The sequence below is a fragment of the Notolabrus celidotus genome, chromosome 6 (assembly GCF_009762535.1).
Source record: "Notolabrus celidotus isolate fNotCel1 chromosome 6, fNotCel1.pri, whole genome shotgun sequence".
Classification (NCBI taxonomy): domain Eukaryota; kingdom Metazoa; phylum Chordata; class Actinopteri; order Labriformes; family Labridae; genus Notolabrus; species Notolabrus celidotus.
Window position 1 is genome coordinate 10,686,585 of NC_048277.1, and position 24,963 is coordinate 10,711,547.

General features: G+C 42.7%; 1 protein-coding gene and 2 long non-coding RNA genes across 6 annotated transcripts; 1 reads left to right on the forward strand and 2 right to left on the reverse strand.

Annotated features, from left to right (window-relative positions):
• Positions 1–1,935: 1,935 nt before the first annotated feature.
• Positions 1,936–3,284, forward strand: LOC117813871. 2 transcript variants are annotated; one of them, XR_004631477.1, is made up of 2 exons: positions 1,936–2,086; positions 2,738–3,284. It is a non-coding gene; the product is annotated as an uncharacterized LOC117813871 (long non-coding RNA). The 2 variants fall into 2 exon arrangements; XR_004631478.1 differs by having other exon boundaries at positions 2,741–3,284.
• Positions 3,279–9,190, reverse strand: LOC117813870. Of its 3 annotated transcripts, none has more exons than XR_004631475.1 (6): positions 8,903–9,190; positions 4,509–4,623; positions 4,328–4,403; positions 4,088–4,232; positions 3,631–3,795; positions 3,279–3,395 (listed from the first exon to the last, which is right to left on the reverse strand). It is a non-coding gene; the product is annotated as an uncharacterized LOC117813870 (long non-coding RNA). The 3 variants fall into 3 exon arrangements; XR_004631476.1 differs by having other exon boundaries at positions 3,332–3,395; positions 3,643–3,795; XR_004631474.1 differs by lacking the exon at positions 3,279–3,395 and having other exon boundaries at positions 3,486–3,795.
• Positions 9,191–9,844: 654 nt separating this feature from the next.
• LOC117813868 (myosin heavy chain, fast skeletal muscle-like) lies at positions 9,845–24,766 on the reverse strand. Its single transcript, XM_034684918.1, has 39 exons — positions 24,560–24,766; positions 24,343–24,486; positions 24,091–24,247; positions 23,624–23,651; positions 23,431–23,536; positions 23,247–23,339; positions 23,093–23,156; positions 22,914–23,012; positions 22,715–22,818; positions 22,473–22,611; positions 22,245–22,363; positions 21,775–21,924; positions 21,497–21,667; positions 21,105–21,405; positions 20,888–20,958; positions 20,698–20,785; positions 20,465–20,582; positions 20,257–20,380; positions 15,454–15,590; positions 15,113–15,368; positions 14,790–15,032; positions 14,530–14,706; positions 14,304–14,449; positions 14,122–14,212; positions 13,648–14,037; positions 13,411–13,537; positions 13,204–13,322; positions 12,924–13,120; positions 12,423–12,606; positions 12,158–12,323; positions 11,912–12,036; positions 11,488–11,796; positions 11,192–11,395; positions 10,985–11,110; positions 10,722–10,892; positions 10,516–10,620; positions 10,318–10,413; positions 10,056–10,187; positions 9,845–9,918 (listed from the first exon to the last, which is right to left on the reverse strand). The coding sequence occupies exons 1-39, from the start codon at positions 24,764–24,766 to the stop codon at positions 9,898–9,900; spliced, it is 5,805 nt and encodes a 1,934-aa protein (XP_034540809.1). The 3' UTR covers positions 9,845–9,897.
• Between the last annotated feature and the right edge of the window lie 197 nt (positions 24,767–24,963).

Below are 24,963 nucleotides of genomic sequence, written 5' to 3' on the forward strand. Positions count from 1 at the left end.
TTCAAGCTCTACCCTGTTGTTGTTTACCAGCTTGGGGCTCCAGTTGGACAAGGGAGTAAATCGTGGTGCTTCGTGACAATTCTGCAACTGTAGAAATAATCAATAAGGCTGCTCCGAAGTACCGCTTATAAACAGCCTTATGCATCGGCTCACTTGGCTATGCATTTTAAATAATTTCATTGTGCTAGCAGCCTGTATTCCAGGTCATGAGAATCGCATAGCCCCTGCAGGATCTTTTGCACTCAGCCTGAAATTATATGAGAATTGACCTAGCAAAAGTACCATTAAAGCCCATGACTCTCCCTGGTACTTCTAAATTGCTTTCAAGCCAGCCTTTTCCTCAATCCTCTTCCAGTAGACATCTCCATAGTTTCTGCCTTCATTGTATTTTCATTTGAATCCCGCCATCTTCAAATGCAGAGTATTAAGCAATGTTGGCAGGACTTCGGTTTTACATGCGTTGTAATGATCCAGCTTCCCAAAGCCTTCTTGGGAATTCAGCTATCAAGCTACAGCTCAACGGCCTTAAAAAGCACACCCTTCAGGCAATGATAAAAGATTACCTATCAAAAAGGTGAATTAGTTGGTTTCTAGGTTAAGACAAGGTCTCTTTTCACAGTACACTGATATCATGCTGGAAGCGGTTCTCCTAATGGCTTTTTATGGGTTTCTATGGTGTGGTGAATATACTACAAGATCCCTGTTATTTAATCCTCAGCAGGATCTTACAATTGAGGATTTAACCATGGAAGAGCACATGTATTTTTGTTCCTTAAACTCTCCAAGACTGACAGAAATAGACAAGGTACTCAGATTTATTGCTAAGACTAACTCTATGTTTTGTCCCTTCTCTTCCATTATGAAATTCCTGCATTACCGGCCCCCAACTATGGGCCAGCTCCATTGTTTGTCCTCAAGGGTTGCAAGCCAATGTCAAAATCCTGGTTCTCCTCCAAGCTGCGCGATCTTGCCGTAGCTGTGGTCTGCCTCAGGATCGCTATTCACCTCATTCCCCAGAATTCGCCACCGCTCAACTGCAGCTCTTCTTCTTCCTGCATCGATCTTAAAATATCTTGGCCGTTGGTCATCATCCACGTACCAAAGATATGTCAGACTTCATAAGAAAGATATTCTGGCAGCACAAAAGCTAATGAGTTCTAGCAACCCTTGAATCTAAATAAATCTTGAAATTGCCTTGCTTAAATATGTTGTTGCATATGAGGTGGTTGCTGGGTTTTGAATACTATTCATTAAGTCACTTGCAGTAACCTAGTTAGCATATTCTAATGGGGCCTCAGTGCTTTTGAGAATGGCCTGAAGGTGAGGCATACACAGGTCTACCCATAATAGTCACTAGGTAGTATGTTTCTCATAGGGCCAGGGTGCTCTATGGAAATGGCCTGAAGGTGAGGCATACCCAGGTCTACACATAAGTCACTGGGTAGTATGTTTCTCCTAGGGCCAGGGTGCTCTATGGAAATGACCTGAAGGTGAGGCATACCCAGGTCTACACATAATAGTCACTTGGTAGTATTTTTCTCATAGGGCCGGGGTGCTCTTGAGAAATGACCTGAAGGTGAGGCACACCCAGGTCTACACATATTAGTCACTAGGTTGTATGTTTCTCATAGGGCCAGGGTGCTTTTGAGAAATGACCTGAAGGTGAGGCATACCCAGGTCTACACGTTAGATCCTTGCCACTTTGGCGTCAGGCTCCACTTGCGGTTTGGGGGGTTAGTCCTATCTCATTACTCCTAATGTCTGCATTTAAATAATCTACGAGGAGTAATGAGGTTCGGAGCCCATACGCCAAACACAATACTGTATGCTGCATTAAACTTTATCTTAAAGGGGCTATGAGGACTTTCCGTCGGTCGTTGTTTGCAGTGACACCTTTGGATTGAATCGTAGTGTTTTCCGGGATAAAGACTCAATTTCCCATGAGCACCCTCGCCCACTGTCGCAAAGACGTGCCTCTTACCAAGGCGTGCATTTGTTTTGGGAGCAAAAGATGGAGAACGGATCGTCTTTTTAACTCTACTTTTCTTCGTGCAAGACAACTTTCTGCAGGATGCAAAGCGACGAGGTAAAGTATTAATCTGTATTTACGTAGCGTTACTGTCTGAAAAGTGACAACAAATAAACTTTGTAAACTCCGTAGTTTAGTTTATAAAGTGTGAGCAGACTATCTGTGTAGCTCCTCACAGCCCGGTGCCCTGAGACGAGTCTGAATAATGTAAATATACATGTTTTAATTCTTTAGTCCTCTTAGAGCAGTAAATCATTCACACACCGGTATAAACATTATATCCCGTCCACAGTCATCTTACTCTGACCTTGCTCAGCCCTGGTTTAGCTGCTGTCTGTAACGATGCTTGACAGAAGAAGCTTTAACTCATAGCTCATAGCATAGCATTGTAATACCTTATTCGTATGTATATGTTATTATCTATGTCGTAACCTTATCATCACAGTAATATATTCAAAGTATTTCGTTCATATGATTGTATAGTTACATAGCAGGGCCAAAGTAAACAACTAAAGTAAGTTTGAAATAATAAGCATTGTTTCTGTGAGAGTATCTTCATAGACCTCCTTTATGTACAGAGCTATTTGTATTATATGCAGATGTTCAATTTTACAGCCATTAGCATTATTTTTAAATACCATTTACTTTCATTTGAAAAACTGAATTAGCTAACATGTATCTGCATTTATTTCACACACCATCTCAAAGCAGGACCTCAGCACTGAAACAGAGGGGACAACACACTCCTCCTCCAGCTGGACTGAACCGGAGCTTTCAGCAGTGGACAGAGGACGGGAGAGGTGTCATTGTTAGAGGAAGGGGGAGAGGTTCTGCATCAGGCCCGTGCTGCATGGAACGACACTTTGCTGCTGATGAAGACCTGGAGCCAGGCGTGGAACAAAGACAATACAGATAAACAGCATGCAGGCGGCATGTGTTGTGGCAGCATGGATTTTATCTGAGGGCAACAGAGTGGGGATCCATAGCTGCACTGTATGAAGAATTAGAGACACATATCCAGACACTCAGGGCCACTGCACTGGGTTTAGACTCTGCAGACTAATATCAATTGTATAAAAGCAAGAAAGGTTAAACAAGCAGGTCGTATCTACTTCTTACACCTCAATAAAACACACTGACTTGCTTCTATAATACCAAGTACTCTATAGTCATATTGACAATGTAAATTACTTTTGACATATTTAATATTTTACTTTGAGCCAAGTGAATGCAAATAAAGTTTGTTTTCTTTAAACATTCTTGTGTTTTATTTTCAATATACAATATTTACAGTTCTTCACATTATTAACATATCTGTAACACGGTGTATGATGATACAACTTTACACTTTTCATACAGGCAGGTTCTGTAAGAGTGAAAGAAGATATAGTGATGGTTAGAAGAGGAACAAAAGGAAGCTTAGAGTGACTACATGTGTCACATTTTACTCTAAAAGTTAAACTGCTGTGTGTGATGAACAACAGAGATTCTTTTATGATCAGCCAAGCTGCTTTATCAATATTCAGACTATGCTGCAGATATCAGATATATAATATTTATTCTTGTTTGTCATGTAAGTGATGCTAGAAAAATATGCCTACATGTGTACAAACTTCTCTGCATTGGATGCATGCTTGTGCTAGTTCTGTTGTAGGTGGTGGAGGAATCCCAGGAAGATGTCCAAGTCTTCTTTGATCATCAGGTCTTAGTGTTCTTGTTTTGGGAAGTCTCTTCCCAGATTTCAATCTTCTTCCAAGTATTCCTTTCTGAAAATGAGGGATGTAAAGTTACATGGGAGACTACAGTTGTGCAGTCTTAAGGCTTCTTCACAGTAGATGCTCCATGTTTTGGTCGTCTTATTGTAGTAGCTTTTGTTCCCGTCACAATACAGAATTTATAATTCAACGTTAGTGAATTACTTTTTCCTCCCATGTTTTTAAAATTCCACACAGGTAAATAGAAAATATTTTAGTAATGTTGTGTGTTTATGAATGCATTTTGTACTGAAGGCAGAGACATGTCTAATAGGAAACTTTTAGTATTAATGCCATCACTCACATTGTTACCATCAGAGTCAGGGCTGCAGGCCTGTGGGTGTGGTGCCAGAGGAGTGTGCGCCTCATACACTGGTGAGCTGAATGAAAAGCATTTTGCAGCATACAAGAGGATGTGGTTCTGAAAGGATTCCAGGTCAGGTGTTGTGCTGTATAGGGACAGACAGCTCATCAGTCATTGCCCTCATCTATTTTAGTAAGATTCATCAATTCATAATTTTGTCTTGAAATGCGTTTGTCTTACTGAAAGTTGGTAAACTTCTCCTTCAGTCAGCGTTTATCAGGGATGATGGATGCACAAGCCTGATGTGATGGAGAGTCTGTGTAAAACATAATGAAGAACATTGTAGGATTAACTCATCAGCTCAGTATTTGAGACTTCAGTGTAGAGATCTAAAACATGATCATATAGTCTGACAACTCACCTCACACCATCCATGGCTTATCTCTGCTGCTCTCATCAAGTGGCCCGTGGTCACAGCTTCCAAAAGAGCAGCGGTGCTGGTCTCTGACATGGAGGAGGACACGATGCCACATTATCTGAGGAGACATCACAGTGAAACACATAATGTATTATTCAATAAAATCCTGGGAGAATACAGAATACTGAATCATACTTACTGACATCTGAGTGATAATGTTTAGTTAGCCTGTGGTTATGTATAATAGCATTTCAGGGTCTTGTTCACACTGAGGCAGAGTAATGAGTGAAGATAACTAGCAGACAAAAAGCTGGAGGGTGGTCAAAATGACTTACTTTCAGAGCTAACATTAGGGGATCATTGTGTTTTATCACTGTGTAACTACATGCAACTTTGAGAACACAGTATGCATCTAATAACTCAACCATCACCACGTAGAGCACACAGACTACTGTGTTATACCTGCAGCATGTGGGCTTTAATGCACATTATCACAGACTACTGTGTTATACCTGCAGCATGTGGGCTTTCATGCACATTATCACAGACTACTGTTTTATACCTGCAGCATGTGGGCTTTAATGCACATTATCTCAGACTACTGTGTTATACCTGCAGCATGTGGGCTTTAATGCACTTTATCACAGACTACTGTGTTATACCTGCAGCATGTGGGCTTTAATGCACATTATCACAGACTACTGTGTTATACCTGCAGCATGTGGGCTTTAATGCACATTATCACAGACTACTGTGTTATACCTGCAGCATGTGGGCTTTAATGCACATTATCACAGACTACTGTGTTATACCTGCAGCATGTGGGCTTTAATGCACTTTATCACAGACTACTGTGTTATACCTGCAGCATGTGGACTGTAATCATAGACTGTATGGCTATAGTTCACATTATCACAGACTACTGTGTTATATCTGCATCACAGACAGCTTATAGGTGCTAGCTTTGCTCAATACATGCAGCTAATGCTAACGAGCTAGCCGTGTGGCTAACGCGATTTGACCTACATACAGACGATTACTAGAATCAGAATCAGCTTTATTCGCCAAGTATGCTTGAACACACAAGGAATTTGACTTTGGTAAACTGTGCTCTCTTTGTACAAGGCATAAGAATAGGAATAAGAATAAGAACTACAATAAAAAATAAAATGAAAATATAATAACAATAACCTTAGCTATAAATACAAAGAAACAACAAATAGCTTGACTAATATGTACAGGCTAAAATAATATGATAAAGTGCAGTGGTGAGTTGCAGAGGTAGTTTTACATTATAAAACAGAAGTTAAATAATACAAAAAATAGAAATATGGAATTCTGCTTGAGAATTGTTGCATTGTATATCTACATGTATATTTACAGAGAGTATTTATCTGACAGGTATGACACTGTTATGGTTTAGTGTTCATCAGAGTGACAGCCTGGGGGAAGAAACTGTTCTTATGGCGGGTTGTTTTGGCGCACAGTGATCTGTAGCGCCTGCCGGAGGGGAGGAGTTTGAAGAATTTGTGTCCAGGGTGTGAGGGGTCAGCGGTAATGCTCCCTGCCCGTTTCCTGGCCCGGGACCGGTACAAGTCCTGGATGGGGGGCAGGTCGACACCGATGATTTTCTCTGCAGTCCTTATAGTCCGCTGCAGTCTGTGTTTGTCTAGTTTGGTTGCAGAGCCAAACCAGACAGTGATGGAGGTACACAGAACAGACTGGATGATGGAGGTGTAGAACATGATCAGCAGCTCCTGAGGCAGGTTGAACTTCCTGAGCTGACGCAGGAAGTACATCCTCTGCTGGGCCTTTTTTCTGATTGTGTCTATGTGGGAGGTCCACCTCAGGTCCCGGGAAATAGTGGATCCCAGGAACCTGAAAGAGTCCACAGTAGACACAGTGCTGTTCAGGATGGTGGGGGGGGGCTTCTCCTGAAGTCCACTGTCATCTCTACCGTCTTGAGCGGGTTCAGCTCCAGAAGGTTCTGACTACACCAGAGGGCCAGCTGTTCCACCTCCTGTCTGTAAGCAGACTCGTCTCCGTCCTGGATGAGACCGATGACGGTGGTGTCGTCTGCAAACTTCAGGAGTTTCACCGAGGGGTCTCCTGAGGTGCAGTCATTGGTGTAGAGGGAGAAGAGCAGTGGGGAGAGAACACATCCCTGTGGGGCGCCAGTGCTGATGGTCCGGGTGCTGGATTTGATGCTCCCCAGCCTCACCTGCTGTCTCCTGTCCGTCAGGAAGTTGGTGATCCACTGACAGATGGAGGCCTGCACTGTGAGCTGGGTGAGTTTCTGGTGCAGGATGTCTGGTATGATGGTATTGAACGCAGAGCTGAAGTCCACAAACAGGATCCTAGCGTAGGTCCTGGGGGAGTCCAGGTGATGCAGGATGTAGTTCAGACCCATATTGACTGCATCCTCCACCGACCTGTTTGCCCGATAGGCAAACTGCAGGGGGTCCAGCAGGGGGCCTGTGATGTCTTTCAGGTGGCTCAACACTAGTCTCTCGAAGGACTTCATGACCACAGACGTCAGGGCGACGGGCCTGTAGTCATTGAGTCCTGTGATGGTGGGTTTCTTTGGGACTGGGATGATGGTGGAGCTTTTGAAGCATGAGGGCACTTCACACAGCTCCAGCGATGTGTTGAAGATCTTTGTGAAGATGGGGGCCAGCTGCTCAGCACAGACTCTCAGGCAGGAGGGGGACACGCCGTCTGGTCCTGGAGCCTTCTTGGTCTTTTGTCTCTGGAAGAGCTGGATTACCTCATCTTCACAGATCGTCAGCGCAGGTGGGGGGTCAGAGGGGGGTGGGGAGGGGCTTGTGGGGGGGCCAGGTAAATCAGAGTGTTCGGGTGTGGGGTGTGAAAACCTGCAGTAGAAGCTGTTCAGGTCGTCAGCTAGTCTTTTGTTACCTTCAGGGTGGGGGGAGGGTCTCCTGTAGCTTGTAACTTCACGCAGGCCTCTCCAAACTTCTGAGGGGTCGTTGGCAGAGAAGCTCTGTTTTAACTTCTCAGTGTAGCTCCTCTTAGCTACCTTGATCCCCCTCGTCAGTTTGTTTCTGGCCTGCTTGAACAGGTCCCGGTCCCCACTCCTGTAGGCCTCTTCTTTGGCCTGACGCAGCTTCCTCAGTTGAGGTGTGAACCAGGGCTTATTGTTGTTGTATGTGCAGAAGGTCCTGGTCTGCACACACATGTCCTCACAGAAGTTGATGTATGAAGTCACAGTGTCAGTGAGTTCATTGAGGTTTCCTGATGCAGCTTCAAAAACACTCCAATCAGTGCAATCAAAGCAGGCTTGTAACTCCTGCTTTGACTCCTCCGTCCACTTCTTCACAGTCCTAACTACAGGCTTAGCCGTTTTTAACTTCTGCCTGTAGGTCGGGATGAGATGAATCAGACAGTGATCAGATAGTCCTAAAGCTGCACGGGGGACAGAGCGATATGAGTCCTTTATTACTGTGTAGCAGTGGTCCAGAGTGTTAGACTCCCTGGTGGGACACTTAATATGTTGTCTGTATTTAGGTAGTTCGTGGGTTAAATTTGCTCTGTTAAAATCCCCGAGAATGATGAGCAGAGAGTCAGGATGTTTTTTCTCCACGTCTGTAATCTGGTCAGCCAGGTGCTGTAACGCCTCCGTTACGCAGGCCTGAGGTGGGATGTAGACGCCGACCAGAATAAAGGAGGAGAACTCCCGCGGCGAATAGAAGGGTTTGCAGTTTATGAAAAGAGTCTCCAGATTTGGACTGCATGACTTCTTCAACACTGTGGTATCTGTACACCAACCTTCGTTTATGTAGAAACAGATTCCGCCTCCTCTCGCCTTCCCAGAGAGTTCCTTTACGCGGTCCGCTCTGTGGAGCTGAAAGTCCGGTAAGTGCAGCGAGCTGTCTGGGATGTGTTCACTGAGCCAGGTTTCAGTGAAACACAGGGCGGCGGATCTGCAAAAGTCCGTGTTTCTTGAGTTGAGGAGCAGCAGTTCATCCATCTTGTTTGCCAGGGAGCGGACATTCGCCAGGTGAATGGACGGGAGCGCACTGCGTAACCCCCGCTGTCTCAGTCTGACGAGCACGCCTGCTCGCTTGCCCCGGCGCCGGCGCCTCCGGCAAAGACCATAGAGAGCTGCGGCTCCACCAGCAAGAATCTCTGTGTAACTTAAAGGTTCAATGAAAACCGGTGTAAAAAGTTCGGCAGAGGACTGTCCAATGTTAACAAGTTCTTCTCTGGTAAAAGAAACCAGAGAAGCGGAGCATAAAGATACAAGAAAAGAGAAAAACGCAAAAAGTACGAGAGAGCGCAGTACCAGGGCGACCGTCCGTGGCGCCATCTTGGATTGGCAACTATAGTGCAATAAAATATTACATTGTGATTAACAACAGAAATGAAGCATTACATACCTGTTTCAAGGAAGAGGATCCACCCAGCATCTGTTTTCAGTCATTTTAACTCCTTTAGTTCTCTCCATCTCTGAGAAGCTATTCTGAAGTGCTTCAGACTGGGCTCTGTCACTCTCCTGTTTGCTTTCTTCATCTCTTCTGTCCTTTCTCTGTTTACCAGTCCAGCTCCAGAGTCCACCATAACTTCAAAATAATTCAAATAAATCGATTTCTTCAAGGAAAAGACCAGCGGTCACTTGTTGCTTCTCTCTCACTCTGCTCACGTCTCTCTGCTTCTCTCTGCTAAACGCAGCCGGTCTGCGTAGTGTAAACAAGGGGACGCGCGGGTACTGCCGTATATCGTTCCATTGTTTTGCGCGGGAAATGGTCGGGTCGGACAGGGATTTTTGAAATAGCATTTAGAAATGACCTTTTTTAGAGCTGATAATCTCATTTTATAACGTGGATTAAGAGCAGGAACATATATAAAGGTGAGACTATTTCAAGATCACTTAAAAAGTCCTCATAGCCCCTTTAAGTAAACGTGAGTTGTCTGACTGAATTATCTATGGCCTTTAAAGGCAGCTTTTAAGCTAAATTTTGTCTTTACTTGGTCAAATTGTCATGCATGCTCAGGCTTCTTCTTTAATGGAGGAAAATGAATTATCTGGGAGATTGTTTCTCTTCTTTTATGGTGCTAACGATGTTAGCATTTCTCTATACTTTGGTGTATACTAGGTAGTTTTTCATCCAAAATACCTCAAAAACACTGTAGGGTTACACCTAGCATATATTTTGGATAATTTTCAACCAAAAAACAAACCATACCAGTTAGCCACCAATTCTAATGGAGACTGTTAAAGTGTTTTGGAAATGATTGAAATCAATATGTGCTTTCCTCAAACCCCGATTAAATTAAAAAAATACAAAGAGCAATTCAAGATCAAAAAATATTTTATTATGGTTTATTTCACATCATATTATATGATAAGAGATAGCCCATTAGCTGGAATGCTTCACTCAGCTGCATCTTTTCCCTGTAAAAAATAAATAAATTAATGACTCAATTTTCACAGTACATCCCTGAATACATGTATACAAAAAATGCTTGATGAAACTTGAAATACAGGAAAACTTATCAGTTTAGTTTTTGAATTTCTAAATATAGTTTTACCTTGCCAGCGTCACGGCTCTTAACTCTCAGTTTGTTAACCTGGGACTCAGCTATGTCAGCACGCTCCTCAGCCTCCTCAAGCTCATGCTGAATCTTCCTGCACTTGGACAGATGAACATTGGCCTGTTCCTCCTGAAGAACGCAGAAAACGACATAATGAAAATTTCAAATGATCAAAATGTCATCGAACTTTAAATGAAGACTACATTTTGTCAGGTGATTTTTGTTTGAACATGTGTTGAAACAAATTCTATGTCCTTACCGCTTCCTCAGACTGCCTCTTGTAGGCCTTCACCTTGAGCTGCAGCTTGTCAACCAGATCCTGCAGCCTGGTAACATTCTTCTTGTCCTCCTCAGTCTGTAATAAAAACAAAATACAGATTTAGATTTTTAATCATTTCAAATTGTAAATATGCTTTATTGATTAAAATGTTACATCTTAATAAAAAATAAACTTTACCTGATAGGTGAGCTCCTTCACTCTCCTCTCATATTTGCGGACACCCTTAACTGCATCAGCTCCACGTCTCTGCTCACCCTCAACTTCAGTCTCCAGCTCACGCACCTTCAGAAAACAATAAAAGTACAGTAAGTAAAGTAAAATAAAAATAAAAATGATTTAACCTCTTGACTCAGTTGTTCAAATTCTTAACATGACCTTCTTACCCGAGACTCAAGTTTCTGGAGCTGCTTCTTGCCTCCCTTCATGGCCAAGTTCTCAGCCTCATCCAGGCGGTGCTGCAGGTCCTTAACAGCAACCTCGAGGTTCTTCTTCATTCTCTCCAGGTGAGCGCTAGTATCCTGCTCCTTCTTCAGCTCCTCAGCCATCATAGCAGCCTAAAGATAACAGAATTTAACACTGGTGAGAAATGTTGTATAAAGACAACTGATCATGACCAAAAAATAAGAATAAATGAAAGTACACCTACATCAGTGATGGCCTTCTTGGCCTTCTCCTCTGCATTCCTTGCTTCCTGAACAGTGTCATCCACTTCACCCTGAACCTGGACCAGGTCAGTCTCAAGCTTCTTCTTGGTGTTCAGAAGGCTTGTGTTCTAAAAGTGTAGCGTTGTTATTATTTCCCCAATACAAATGGTATGAATGCAGAAAGTGGCAGAAATTTTAAAAAAAGTTACCTGTGAGTGCAGAAGTCCAACACGCTCACTTGCGTCCACCAGCTCCTGCTCAGCAACTTTACGGCTTCTCTCTGTCTGTTCCAGACCAGCTCTGAGTTCCTCAATTTCAGCCATCATGAGGCCGTTCCTGCGATCCACCATTGCAGCTTGTTCTTTGAGGTCTTCCTGGGCTCTCACAGCATCATCAAGGTGCAGTTGTGCATCCTAGTGAAAAATGTCAGGAAAATATGAAGATGACTGCTAAAATGAAAGAGAACTGACCGTAAACTCTGCACAGTCTCTGTGTGCTACAGTACCTTGAGCTGTGCCTGCACATTCCTCAGCTGCTTCTGGGACTCAGCAGCCTGGCGATTGGCGTGGCTCAGCTGAATCTCCATCTCATTCAGGTCTCCCTCCATCTTCTTCTTGATTCTCAGGGCATCATTCCTGCTCCTGACCTCAGAATCCAGAGTGCTCTGCATGGAGTCAATCACCCTCTGACTGTTCCTCTTGATCTGCTCCATCTCCTCGTCTTTCTCTGCAAGCTTCCTGTCCACCTCACCCTTGATCTGGTTGAGCTCCAGCTGGACACGCAGGATCTTAGACTCTTCATGTTCCAGAGTTCCCTAGTGACATAAAAGATAATTATTCATCTTAATGTTCCTACCTTTTGTAAAGTATCTGTCAACAGATTCAAATATTTTGAATTTTACAGAAGATTTCTCAAAAAAAAAAGTATACCTCAGCCTCCTCAAGAGCAGTCTGGATCTCAGACTTCTCAGACTCCACCTGCTTCTTGGACTTCTCCAGTTCATGGATGCTCTTGCCAGTCTCACCGATCTGTTCAGTCAGATCTGAGATCTCCTCTGCAGAGAAATGTATGTGTTTCATAATATTAAGCCTCAAAATGTAAAATGAGCATTGAATAGAAGAAAGAAATACAGCCTTTTCAGCATAGTGTGTCTGCAGTATGTAATGAGAGCTTACGCTGCAGGTTCTTGTTTTCACGCTTCATGGTCTCCAGCTGATCCAGAGCTTCCTCGTATGAGTTCTTCATCTTGAACAGCTCAGTGCTGAGAGAACGAGCCTCCTTCTGAGCTCCCTCAAGCTCTGCCTGTCCCTCCTCGTACTTCTGTTTCCATTCTGCCAAAACCTGAAGTGCAATTCATTTTCTCAGTAACTGATCAAAACAATGTTGAAATGCATCGTGGTTTCTTGGATTTCATTTAGAGCTGACATAAATTAACATTACCTTGTCAAAGTTCCTCTGCTTCTTGTCCAGGTTGGCAGCCAGACCATTAGCTCTCTCCACATCAATCATGAGGTCCTCCACCTCACTCTGGAGCCTCTGTTTGGTCTTCTCCAGAGAAGCACACTTGGAATTGACAGCCTCAATCTGCTCCTCAGCCTCCTGAAGGCGCTGGGCAAGCTTTTTCCTGTGTGAAAATGGTGTGGTTGGTCTCAGTGAAAACCTTGAACTTATAAACACTGACGACTTACAAATACTCAGTTATTTATATATTTTGCCAAATATTTTTTTTTCATATATTTAATACAAACCATAAAACTTAAACAGTCTTTTTGAACATTTGAAATCAGTTCAGCAATACGATGTATGTCCTCCAAAAGCTCACAAAACAAATTGTGTTTTTCGATATATTTCTGGAAAAGCAAGTTTAAATACAAACAATATTTTCTGTTAAACTAAGCTGCTGTGTAAAAGTGGTCTTTTCTGTTTTGCAAATGAACTCACTTGGCTTCCTCAAGCTCCTCAGTGCGCTGGATAGCATCAGTTTCATACTTGGATCTCCACTGAGCCACCTCACTGTTGGCCTTGGACATTCCACGCTGCAGCTCAGCCTTTGCCTCCTGCTCCTCCTCAAACTGCTCCCTCAGCAGGTCACAGTCATGGCGGGCCGATTGCACTCCATGAGCAAGAGCATTCTTGGCCTAATGTAAAAAATGAAATTCTGTGTGAAAAATGTTGAAAAACACACATTAAATGTTATCATAACAAAGTCAAATGTTCTTACCTTAACCTCCTCCTCAATCTGTCTCTTCAGCTCCTCAATCTGCTGAGTGAAGGCCTGTTTTCCCCTGGTCAGTTGGGAGACAAGAGCCTCTTTCTCTTCAATTTGACGGCTGAACTCACCTTGTTAGAAAAATGTGTTGAAATATAAGTTTGTAATACACTTTTACAGCACTTGAAAAAAGATCTTTGAATTAAAATTTGTAGATACCATTTTCTGTCAGGAGACGTGCTTTCTGTGCACCCATGTCATTGTTTTGACGGACATTTTCATCATTCTTGGTCTTCAGTTCACTGAATTGGTCCTCAAGGGTACGGCACATCTTCTCAAGATTTCCCTAATGAGCATAAGAGAGATCGAATTACTGATCAGATTTCCTTTTAATATATATGACATTGTTCAAAGTACTAACTTTGGTATTAAAATAATGTTTGATATATGTTGTACCTTTGCTTTAGCTACAGCCTCCATGTTGCTGGAGAGATCATCAATCTCCATCTTGTATTCGCTCTTTTCCTTCTCAAGCTTCTGCTTGACACGCTGGAGGTTATCGATCTGCTCTCCCAGCTCAGCAACGCTGTCGGCCTGTTTCTTGCGAAGAGCTGCAGCTGTGGCTTCATGCTGCAGAGTGGACTCCTCAAGATCACGACGGAGCTTCTGGAACTCAGCTTCACGCTTCTTGTTCATCTCAATCTGAGCAGCAGTGGCACCGCCAGCCTCCTCCAGCCTCTCACTGATCTCCTCAAGTTCCCTGGAGAGGTCAGCTCTCTGCTTCTCAACCTTGGCACGAGCAGCCCGCTCAGCCTCAATCTCCTCCTCCAGTTCCTCAATACGGGCCTGTTAAATGGAGGCATGTTGTCTTTCAGTATACTTTTACTTAATTTAAAAATGTATGTATTTTCTTTTAACACAATATGTCACCTGAAGCTCCTTGATCTTCTTCTGAAGCTGAGCACCCATTGACTGCTCATCCTCAATCTTGCTGAGGAGCTGGCTGATCTCAAAGTCCTTCCTGTGGGGATTACACAAGATCATTTTAAGAGCTTGTGTGTTGGCTATAATCTTTTAGTATTATTTTTGGTAGAATTGAAAGACAATGTTACTTTTTCAGTTTCTCATCAGACTGCTGCTTGTCATTCTCAAGATCCATGATGGATTCCTGAGCCAGTTTCAGATCACCCTCAAGCTTCCTCTTGGCTCTCTCAAGGTCCATACGCAGCTTCTTCTCTTGCTCCAGAGAACCCTCAAGCTAAACAGTAATGTAAATTTTTAATGACGAGGCTTATCACCCATGTTAATTTGCAAAGCTGAGTGACTATTAAAACTTACATCATCCACTTGCTGCTCAAGCTTGGTCTTGGCCTTGGTCAGAGTGTTGACTTTGTCTTCCTCAGCCTGCAGATCATCAAGAGTCTGCTGATGAGCCTCCTGAAGGGCTTTCTTTTCCTTGGTCAGCTTAGCAATGCTCTCATCCTGAGAGGCCATCTCTTCAGTCAGGTTCTTCACCTAAATTTGTAAGCAAAAAATTGTTTATATGTGGTAATCTCTGGATTTTACTTAATGTGCAAGATAATCAGTTGTTCCCAAACCTTGTTCTCAGTGGCATGTTTCTCCTTCTCCACTTTGGCCAAGGTAAGCTCCAGGTCATCAATGTCCTTCTTGAGCTCAGAGCATTCATCCTCCAGCTTTCTCTTCTTGGCAGTGAGCTCAGCATTGATTTCCTCCTCATCCTCCAGTCTCTCAGTTGTCTCTTTGAGTTTGGCCTCCATCTGAATCTTACTTTTGATAAGTCCCTCACATCTCTCCTCAGCATCTGACAGATTCTCTCCCTCCTGGTTTTCAATGGGAAAAACGTTGTTTGCAGATCCAAATTATGCTAACAGAAGGAGACAGAATATAAATGTATACTTACTGATGCGACTTGCAGCTGCAGGTCATTCTTCTCCTGCACGAGGGACACCATCTTCTCCTCCAGTTCCTTCTTTTTGGCCAGGGCAGCAGCCAGGTCCGTCTTCATCTTGTCGTAGTTCTCCTTCATCTGACTCAGCTCCTTCTCAGTTTCAGCACTCTTCAGCAGAGGCTTGATCTTGTAGTACACCTTCATCCATGGCCAGTGTTTGACATTCATGAATGAGCGGACGTTGTACTGAATGGTGTAGATGGCTTCTCTGTGGACAAGAAACGGCTGTTATGGACAATGTAGTTTTTTTACTTTTCCTTAATTTTATTTAATACAATCTGTTTTCAACATGCCTCCTCTCCGTCATCTTAACAAACTCCTTCCTCATGACGTAACCACGGCACAAAGCTTGAGTCATGGTGACCAAAGATGCCAGTTTTTCATCTCTCATCTCCTCAAGGACACCCAGGAGACCAGCCTTGAAGAACACCTGAATAAACAGAAAACAGTAATTTATGGTTCATTTCACATTATACACTACTCTAACACCAAAGTTTCTACTTTAGGATATAGAAAGTGTGCACCCCATTCAAAATAATGATAATGATAATAACTGACATTGATATAGCGCCTTTCAAAAAACCCAAGGTCGCGGTAAACGTGCAAGAATAAAATTAGAAAAGCTTCAGGTACCAACCAGTAAGAGGGCCATGGGTCTCCCTAAACTAGCATTGTATCACTATGCCTTCTGCTTGAGACATATAGCTCAGTGGACATTGCCACCTGAAAGGGCCCCTCCTTTGCTTGAGATTTAACATGGATTTTTCTCTCCACTTGCCCCTATAAATGCCCTGTCTAGTAAAATACCACTGGAATTAAAATCTCATCCCATTATAGCCAACCTCTACTATGTATGGAAGAAGGTCTCTCAGGCTTGTCATCTGAATGTCTATCTCAACTCTGAATCCTGTATTTGGAATAACCCAAAGTTACGAATTGGTAAACACTCCTTTTTATGGAAGGACTGGATAGAAAAGGGAATTCTAACACTGATAGACCTATATGAGGGAGATAGTGTGAAGTCATTTGAGAGGTTGGCTAATGAATATAATCTGTCCAGAAGCAGTTTCTGGAAGTATTTACAAATCCGACATCTTCTAGTCCAGGTTATGGGGATAGGTACTCCACCTCAAAAGTCAAATCTTCTGTCTCATACCATAAAGGTGATTGGTTTGGGACATGAGGCGTCTATCTATTATGCAATGATTTTCCAGCAGATGGTTACTGTATTGTATGCTCTGAAGTCAACTTGGGCAGAGGATTTGAATATGGATGTTACAGAGAAAGAATGGGACAATATATATAAAAACATAACAAGGATTTCGAGAGACATCAAAAAAAGACTAATTCAATTTAAGATTCTCAACCGATATTATTGGACCCCCTCCAGAATGTTCAGGATTAAGCTCAGGGACAATGCTGATTGTCGGAAATGTTGCAACTCTGAAGGGACTCTTCTCCATCTACTTTGGGAATGCCCCATGGTACAGAACTATTGGCTAAAAGTTCATGAACATATTAAAAATATTACCAGGACCAACTTTGAACTATGCCCAAGGCTTTATGTTCTGAGTGATCCACAAATGACATCTCAATGTGCGGCCAGGGACTTTATTCAGACCAGTATAATGGTGGGAAAACAAATCATAATGAGAAACTGGAGGAACCCAAGTGAGCCCTCTTTTCATGAGTGGTTCACTGAGCTGGCAAAGGTAGCATCATATGAACGGATTTCGTTCAGCTGTCAGGATATGGTGGAGAAATATGTGGCAAAGTGGGGAGACTATTTGAATTACATTGGTAATGGGGATTGAGCATGAACTAAGGCACACATACTGTAAAGTAATGTACTGCTTCTATTAAATTGGAGTAGATCATGGTGCATGTTTTTTTTGTTGTTTTTTTCGTATTGCGGTTGTTTTTTTATTTTTTAACTGTGGATTTTGGTTTCAATTATTATTAGTTAAATGTGTTTATTTTAATCTTTCTGTTCATTTATATTATTATTATTTTATTTATATTTTGTTTTATGTTAAAAAAATGAGATATTTGAATTTCACCAAAATGTGATAAGTCTTATGTAAAAATCAATAAAATACTAATTACAAAAAAAAATAAGAAACCCAAGGTCGCTTCACAGGGTCAGGTAGAGGGTCTGGGGGAGAGAGATTGACACAGCCGGGAGATGTTCTTCAGGTGGTAGAAGGCAGACTTTGTGACTGATTTGATGTGTGACCGGAAGGAGAGGGTGGAGTCAAGAATGACACCCAGGTTGTGGACTTCAGGAGATGGGTAGGTGGAACAGCCATCCACATGGAGGAGATCTCCAACCTTCCTGAGCAGTGGCTTGGGAGCATCAACCATGAGCTCTGTCTTTTTACTGTTGAGCTTGAGTAGTTTAGTTGTCATCCAGGTTTTTATGGCGTGAAGGCAGTTGACCAGAGACTGAGGGGGAAGCTGGGTGGATGGTGAGGTGCTGAGATAAAGCTGAGTATCATCAGTGCAACAGTGAAAATTGAGACAGCAGTGCCGGATGATCTGCCCGAGTGGGAGCATGTAGCTGGTGAAGAGTAGGGGACCGATCACCGAGCCTTGGGGGACACCTTGGTTGACAGGGGCCGGGGGGGGAGGATGAGCCGTTAATGCTGACAAACTGAGTCCTGTGTGAAAGATATGATTGAATCCATGAAAGAGCTGTACCTGTGATGCCGAGATTGTCTGATAGGCATTTCAGAAGGACTGCGTGGGAAACTGTGTCAAAGGCAGCAGAAAGGTCAAGGAAGATGAGTACACTGATGTGTGATGGTGGAGTTGACATGGATGTTGAAATCTCCCAGCAGATAAGTAGTTGGAGACTTAGAACAGAGAGAGGACAAAAGCTCAGTCAACTCGGACATGAAGGTGGTGGAGGCTTTAGGGGGGCGTTATATCAGGACAAACTGGAGTAGAGGAGAACCGGAGAGTATGAATGTAATGGACTCAAATGAGGTGATATTTGGAGTGGGTATCTCCTTGACCCGGATGTCAGCCTGGTAGATGACAGCCTACCCACCGCCACGGCCTACTGAGCAAGGTTTTTGAAGATACACATAACCAGGGGGAGTGGCTTGGTTGAGTGTCATAAAGTCCAGCTGGTTTTGCCATGTCTCCGTCAAACATAGATAATCAAGTTGTCTTTCATTGATAGTGTTATGGATAAGTAGAGCTTTATTATTTAGGGAGCGAGTATTGAGCAGCATGAAGGTGGCTGAAGAAGAGATCAGACAGCTGGTGCAAACGTGATTTGTTGTGATGACGCCGGCAAGCAACACGGAAGCGCACAGCGGATTGTACCACAGGAATAGTGATAACAGTGTGAATAAGCTTATAGCGGGAGGCTCTGTGTATATAACGGGGGCGTTGTAGGAGTCTGAGTGATCTGATGACATCCAGGCAGATTGGCGCGGCACCACTGGAAAAACTCAGAAGTTTGAGAGAGGAGTATCTGAGCACCATATTCATGGTAGCAGCTAGCCGGCTTACGACCGGCAATGTGCAGCAGACACAGCGACAGACAACAGCCTTCTGCGGTGCAATGACAGGAGTCAACTACGGAGAGTCCAGATTTCTTGGCAAAAGGCAATCCAGTTTGGGATAATCCAAGTTGCAAGAGAGGACAAAAACCGAGGCGAGAGACCCAGGAGAGACAGACACCAGGTAGCCTGCAGGGAAATTACACTAAGCTAACAGCTGACAGGTAGCAACGTTAGCCCGGACAGCTGGTCAGCAAAGAGGGTGAGTACCGAGGCAAAAACAATGTAAAAAGAGATGCAGTCGTCCCAAGGCAGTGGCCAAAAAAGAAGCAGGAGGTAGTGAACTAATCCAGCAGTCAAAACGCAACTTTTAGGAAGGCAGGGAAGAGATATAAACTTAAGTAGACTGGATGAGAAGCGGCGACATGAAACGCCAGTGCCCTCTCACAAGCTCGATCACAGGTAAGAAAATGAAAACAGCAATGTCATGATCCTCATCATGGCAGCCCTCCCCTCTCCCTCTTTGTGTGTGTGTTTTGTCATTTCCCTGTCTGTTACTCCTCCTCCTGTGTCTCTTCCCCTTGTTTGTTCCATTCGGGTGAATGTGGGCGGGGTTTTCCATACACAGGCAGCACCAGGTGAAGCCCATTCACTAATCAACCCTCTACTATAAAGCGTCTGGATTTCCTCCTACTCATCGCCAGATCGTACTTCAGTTTCAGTGGTATTCTGAGTCCATGGCTCCTCAGCATTTAACTTTTGCTTGTCTTTGTGTGTGTTTAGTTGACGTCCTTGTGTGTTTCTGTCTTGCTGCAGAGATTGCTGTGCATGCTTCCTGCTCTCGTGCCGATTGCTTCCCTGTCTGCTGCTGAACCTGCCTGCCTTTGCCTGAGCTCCTGTTTCCCTCTGTGTGAGTACGCTGGAGAGTGGGACTGCTCTGCTCTGTACCCATGGCACCATTACCACAGGGTGGACGCCAGTCGTGCCTCACACAGCGCCACCATTGTCACGTGGCTGACTCCAAATAAAAGATTTGGATATTCACAATCGATCTTTGCCTGAGTTCTGCTTTTGGGTCCAATTCTGGTTACAATCCATAACAAGCAAGGCCATATATAAATCTCTCATATGTAAAAAATAATATTTTGGAGAATATTTTTCAATTTGCCAGAGATTAAGTTTCTTTTAAATTTCATACTGTAAATAACAAAGCGAGTGTGCCACATGGCCAGTGGCAGTTATGCTTACGGAAACTAAAGACACATGTAGGAGCAGTAGCAGTAGTGAATTGTTGACAAATTTCACTGGGGAGAGACTTGTGACAGTGAAGTTATTGTGATTTAACAGGCAAAAGTTTTTATATGTTCTGGAGCAATAGTAGTGGCCACATGGGTGTGCTGTTTGGCCTCATCTACTTATCTTTACTTTACTTGTTCCTTGGCCCATGGCCTCAAACTCCATCACAATGTCTTCTAACTTGGAGATGTGATTTTTAAGTTAGATTAAAAGCAAAATAAATTGAAATATACATATACCCTCCTTGGCAATTGCAATTAAGTTAATGAATGCGAGAAGGGTGCTTACCTTGGTGTGTCCAAATCTGTACTCGTCATGGTTGACATCAATTGATCCAAGCAGCTTCTCTGAAGCCTTCTTGTTATCAATGAACTGGCCCTCAGGGATGACACTGGCATTCAGCACCTTGTATCTTTTAAGGAGGGAGTTCATTATCAGTGTGAGAATTGTCTTCGTATCCCCTGCATTACATTTCCATTCATTTTTCAATTGATACCTCTGCTTGAAGTCAGCATAGACGATTCTGCTTGGGAAACCTTTTCTGCAGATTCTGATACCCTCCAGCACACCATTACACCTGAGCTGGTGGATGACCAGGAAGTTCTCCATCAGACCTGTTAAAAAAATGTATCATAGCAAATTTTGTGTTAAATGATTGACACAAAATTAAATAAAAAGCTAACCAAACAATTCCTCAAATAATCTATTTAGATTGTCTTTTCCATGTACCTGGAGTCTTTGACTCATTTGGAATCAGGCAGCGCACAAAGTGAGGGTGGGTGCTCCTCAAGTTAGTCATCAGCTTGCCCAAGTTCTCCTGTGGATCCAAAGTGTTAACTCGTCATGAGATATATCAGTGTGAGTTTGTTTGTCATCTGAGATATGATTGAATATCCAATTTTGCAATGGGAAACCTTACCCTAAACTGTGAAGACACAGTCTGCATAGAACCACCCTTCTTCTTGCCTCCCTTCTTTGCACCACCAGTCTCTGTTGACAATCAAGAAAATACTGTCAGAACTAGTAAAACAGTTCATGTAAATCCATGCTAAAGTTTGTTCAAAATCAACAAGCAAAACACAACTTGACATGAACCCAAATAATTTGTATATATATTGATGTTGTCACAATCATACCCTCAACAACAGGTGGATAGATAACAGGCATCAGTTTGACTGAGGACTTCTGGTACAGCTGAATGACAGACTCATTCAGTGGATCCTTGTTCTTGTCCAGCCAGCCAGCGATATTGTAGTCCACTGTACCAGCATAATGTACCAGGGAGAAGTGGGCCTCAACCTTGCCCTTGGCGGGCTTGGGCTTCTCAAATGCTTTGTTTTTGCCAAGATGCTGGTCATACAGCTTGTTTTTGAAGGATGTGTCTGTTGCCTTGGGGAACATGCACTCCTCTTCAAGGATGGAGAAGATGCCCATGGGCTTGAAAAAGAAAAGAAGAAGGAAGTATATTATTAAAGGGAACAATAAGTACAACTCAGAGTTACATAGAGTCACCAAATGTAATCATTACCTTCTCAATCAGCTCAATGCAGGCAGCCAAGTCCATACCAAAGTCAATGAACTCCCAGATAATACCCTCCTTCTTGTACTCCTCTTGCTCCAGAACGAACATGGTGTGGTTGAAGAACTGTTGCAGTTTCTCATTAGTGAAGTTGATGCACAGCTGCTCCAAGGTGTTGAACTGTGAGCAGAGAGATAAATCAGTTGTTATCTCAAAAACAAAGGGAATGATTGTGTTATGAAAGGTCACGAAAGGAAAGCCAATGAAAACTAAAATATGAAACTTACATCAAAGATTTCAAAGCCAGCAATATCCAGCACACCAATGAAGAACTGCCTTGCTTGTTTAGTATCCAACATCTGGTTAATACGGATAACCATCCACAAGAACATCCTCTCATAGATAGACTTGGCAAGGGCAGTCACTGAGTTCCCGACCTGAATAAAAAAACAGGTATTATATTATTTTAGTCAGTCAAGCATTTCATTTAAAATACCAAATTATTAGTTTTCTGAACTTTTGTTTATGAGATGAATGACACCAAAGATCTTAAATAAAAACTACATCCCAAATAGTACTCAAGATATACTACAACATACATTTCACGTTTTATGTCTTCAACTCATAAAAAACACTATTGATGAATACAGTGAATTCCTTGTATTAAAAAACAAAAAACAAATGTATTACCATAATACTTAATTAGAACTAAAGTGACCCTACTTTTTGTTTATAGATGTTGATATTTCATGCTTACCTGAGGTACAGTCTGTCCCTTGGTGACAAACTCATTTCCGACCTTCACTCTGGGATAGCACAGAGCCTTAAGCATATCAGCAGAGTTGAGACCCAGCAAGTAGGCAACCTTGTCAGCATCTGACAGAAATTAAGTTTGTACAGACAGCATGTGATAACGTCAGTCATGAAAGAGGACAAGCTAGTCTAAAAGAACATTTTGCAAGCATTAATTAACATAGAAACTCACCCTCTGTGCCATCAGGCTCAGCCTGCTCCTCACGCTGCTTCTGCTTGAACTTCATGTTGCCATGGTGGAGCACAGCACCAGTCAACTTGTAGATGCCCATCTTCTCCTCACCAGTGAAGCCCAGGATATCAATAGCATTCTGTGTTTGAAAGAAGTGTAAAAAGAAATGTTAACTTTCTGGAAATTTAGTAAAGGGCATTCACAAAAGTACATGTTAACATTTTGTAGTCACAGTCACGCACATCAGTGGCTTCCAGCTCAACTTTGTCATCAATGCTGGCCACAGTGATCTGACCCATGCTGCACATGGGGAAGTCATAGGGGTTGGATGAGATGAGTGCCATTTCTGGAAAACAAAGAAAAGGGTGGAGAGCTCAAAACATAGTTGTATATGAAACTGAGGAGTAACACAGGGGTATTTGAGTTAAGCTTTGTGTATACCAATCAGCTCAGGTTTGTGGTTGGTCATCATCTGGAAGAAGATGTGGTAGCCTCTTTCATCAGGAAGCTGGAATGTCACTCTAGACTTCTCCAGCAGATCTACAAATGTTGTTCATAAGTCAAATCCTGGCCAAATTTTTGTCCTTGTTTTTTGGATGTTTCACAGGATTTGTACTTACATGTCTCAATATCAGCACTAGCCAGTTTGCCAGTTGTGCCGAAATGGATTCTGATGAATTTACCCTGTTTGGGAAAAAGAAAGTTTTGACATTCATGAACATGGGCAATGTTTCACTAGACCTCTCTGATTTGCAAAAATCCCTCCATACTTACAAAACGAGATGAGTTGTCATTTCTCACAGTTTTGGCATTACCATAGGCCTCCAGCAGGGGATTGGCTGCAATAATTTGATCCTCAAGTGAACCCTATAATGAAGATTTAGAAGGGATATCAGTTTTTCTTTTCTTTGAACCATATGAAAGAATACTGAATTGTAACCATTAAACATGTTGATACTCCCACCTTTGATGTATCCCTCTTCTTGTCTCCACCAACTGAGATTGTTGCAAAGTACTGAATGACACGCTTGGTGTTCACAGTCTTTCCAGCACCAGATTCTCCACTAGGTATAGAAAAAGACTTGTAAAGACTTGTTCATTTTCTTTGTCAAGATATAGAACTAAAAAATATCAACAAATACGAAACTTACGTGATCAAGACGGACTGGTTCTCCCTATCTGTTGAATAAAAAACCACAAAGTTATCCACCATGGGGTCCAGAGCCTTCAGCTGGTCTGCCCCCCGCCTCTGGAACTCCCTCCCACCAGACATCGGTAACATCAACTCTCTTTACATTTTCAAATCACATCTCAAACCACATCTTTTTTAAACTGTCATATTCACTCTGATCACACCTCTTCACTGCACTGATTGTATCCTGTTAATATTATGTGTATTTATTAATTACGCTGTATCGTGCCATGTCGATTTTATCTGCCTAATTTTTATATTGTTGTTTTTATAACTCTGCCCTGTAAGGTGACCTTGAGTGCTAAGAAAGGTGCCTTCAAATAAAATGCATTATTATTATTATTGTTGTTGTTCTTGTTATTATTATTTATTATGTTTTTCTTGCAGCAGAAATATACTATCTGACAAATGTTGTGTGTGCCTTACCACAAAGCATGAACTGATAAGCGTTGTCAGATACTGAGAAGATGTGGGGTGGAGCCTCCATACGCTTCTTGCCTCTGTAGGCACTGACAACTTCAGAATCGTACACTGGGAGCCATTTGTAGGGATTCACAGTGGCACAGAACAATCCAGAGTAGGTCTGAAAGGGGTTAGAAGGATCCAAAAATGACCTCAATGTTTCCTACATGTGAATCAAACTGAAAAAGCAAATTGTCATAGAGCTCATTTTCTTACGTAGATCATCCATGCTGCATAACGCTCTTTGAGGTTATAAAGCACAGAGGCTTCATTGAGATGGGTCATCATGGCCATGTCCTCAATTTTGTCGTACTTGGGAGGGTTCATTGGAGAGACGTCCTCTTCCTTGACTGTCCTCTCCTGGAACAGGAAAGTTGTCAAATGAGAACTGATCAACTGAGGGAGAATTTGACTTTGACTTAAAGATACCAACCTCCTGAGTGTCCAGGACTTTGACGGTGACTTTGCCACCATCCTTACTCGTGATTAAGCCCTTCAAGTACAGCTCTTTGGCATCAGCCACATAGCAAGCAGCCTTGGCATCAAACGGTTTGCTTTGAGCCTCAATTCTCTCCTTCTCTGGTTTACGGAGGTAAATGGCGGCTTTGCCGTAAACGGCCATCTCCGCGTCTGTACTCATGGTGGCGGTTTGCTTCTGTAGAGGAATTACCAAAAAGAGCAAAATATATTTAACTTGTATCAGCCTACAGAGCTCATTATAACCAAGTTCACGTAATAGATATCACTGTTAAATAAATGGAATTCCTTGGAAAAGTAAAACATATCCACATTGAAACCATATTCCAACATCATTAAGCTTTTAAATGTCATTACAGA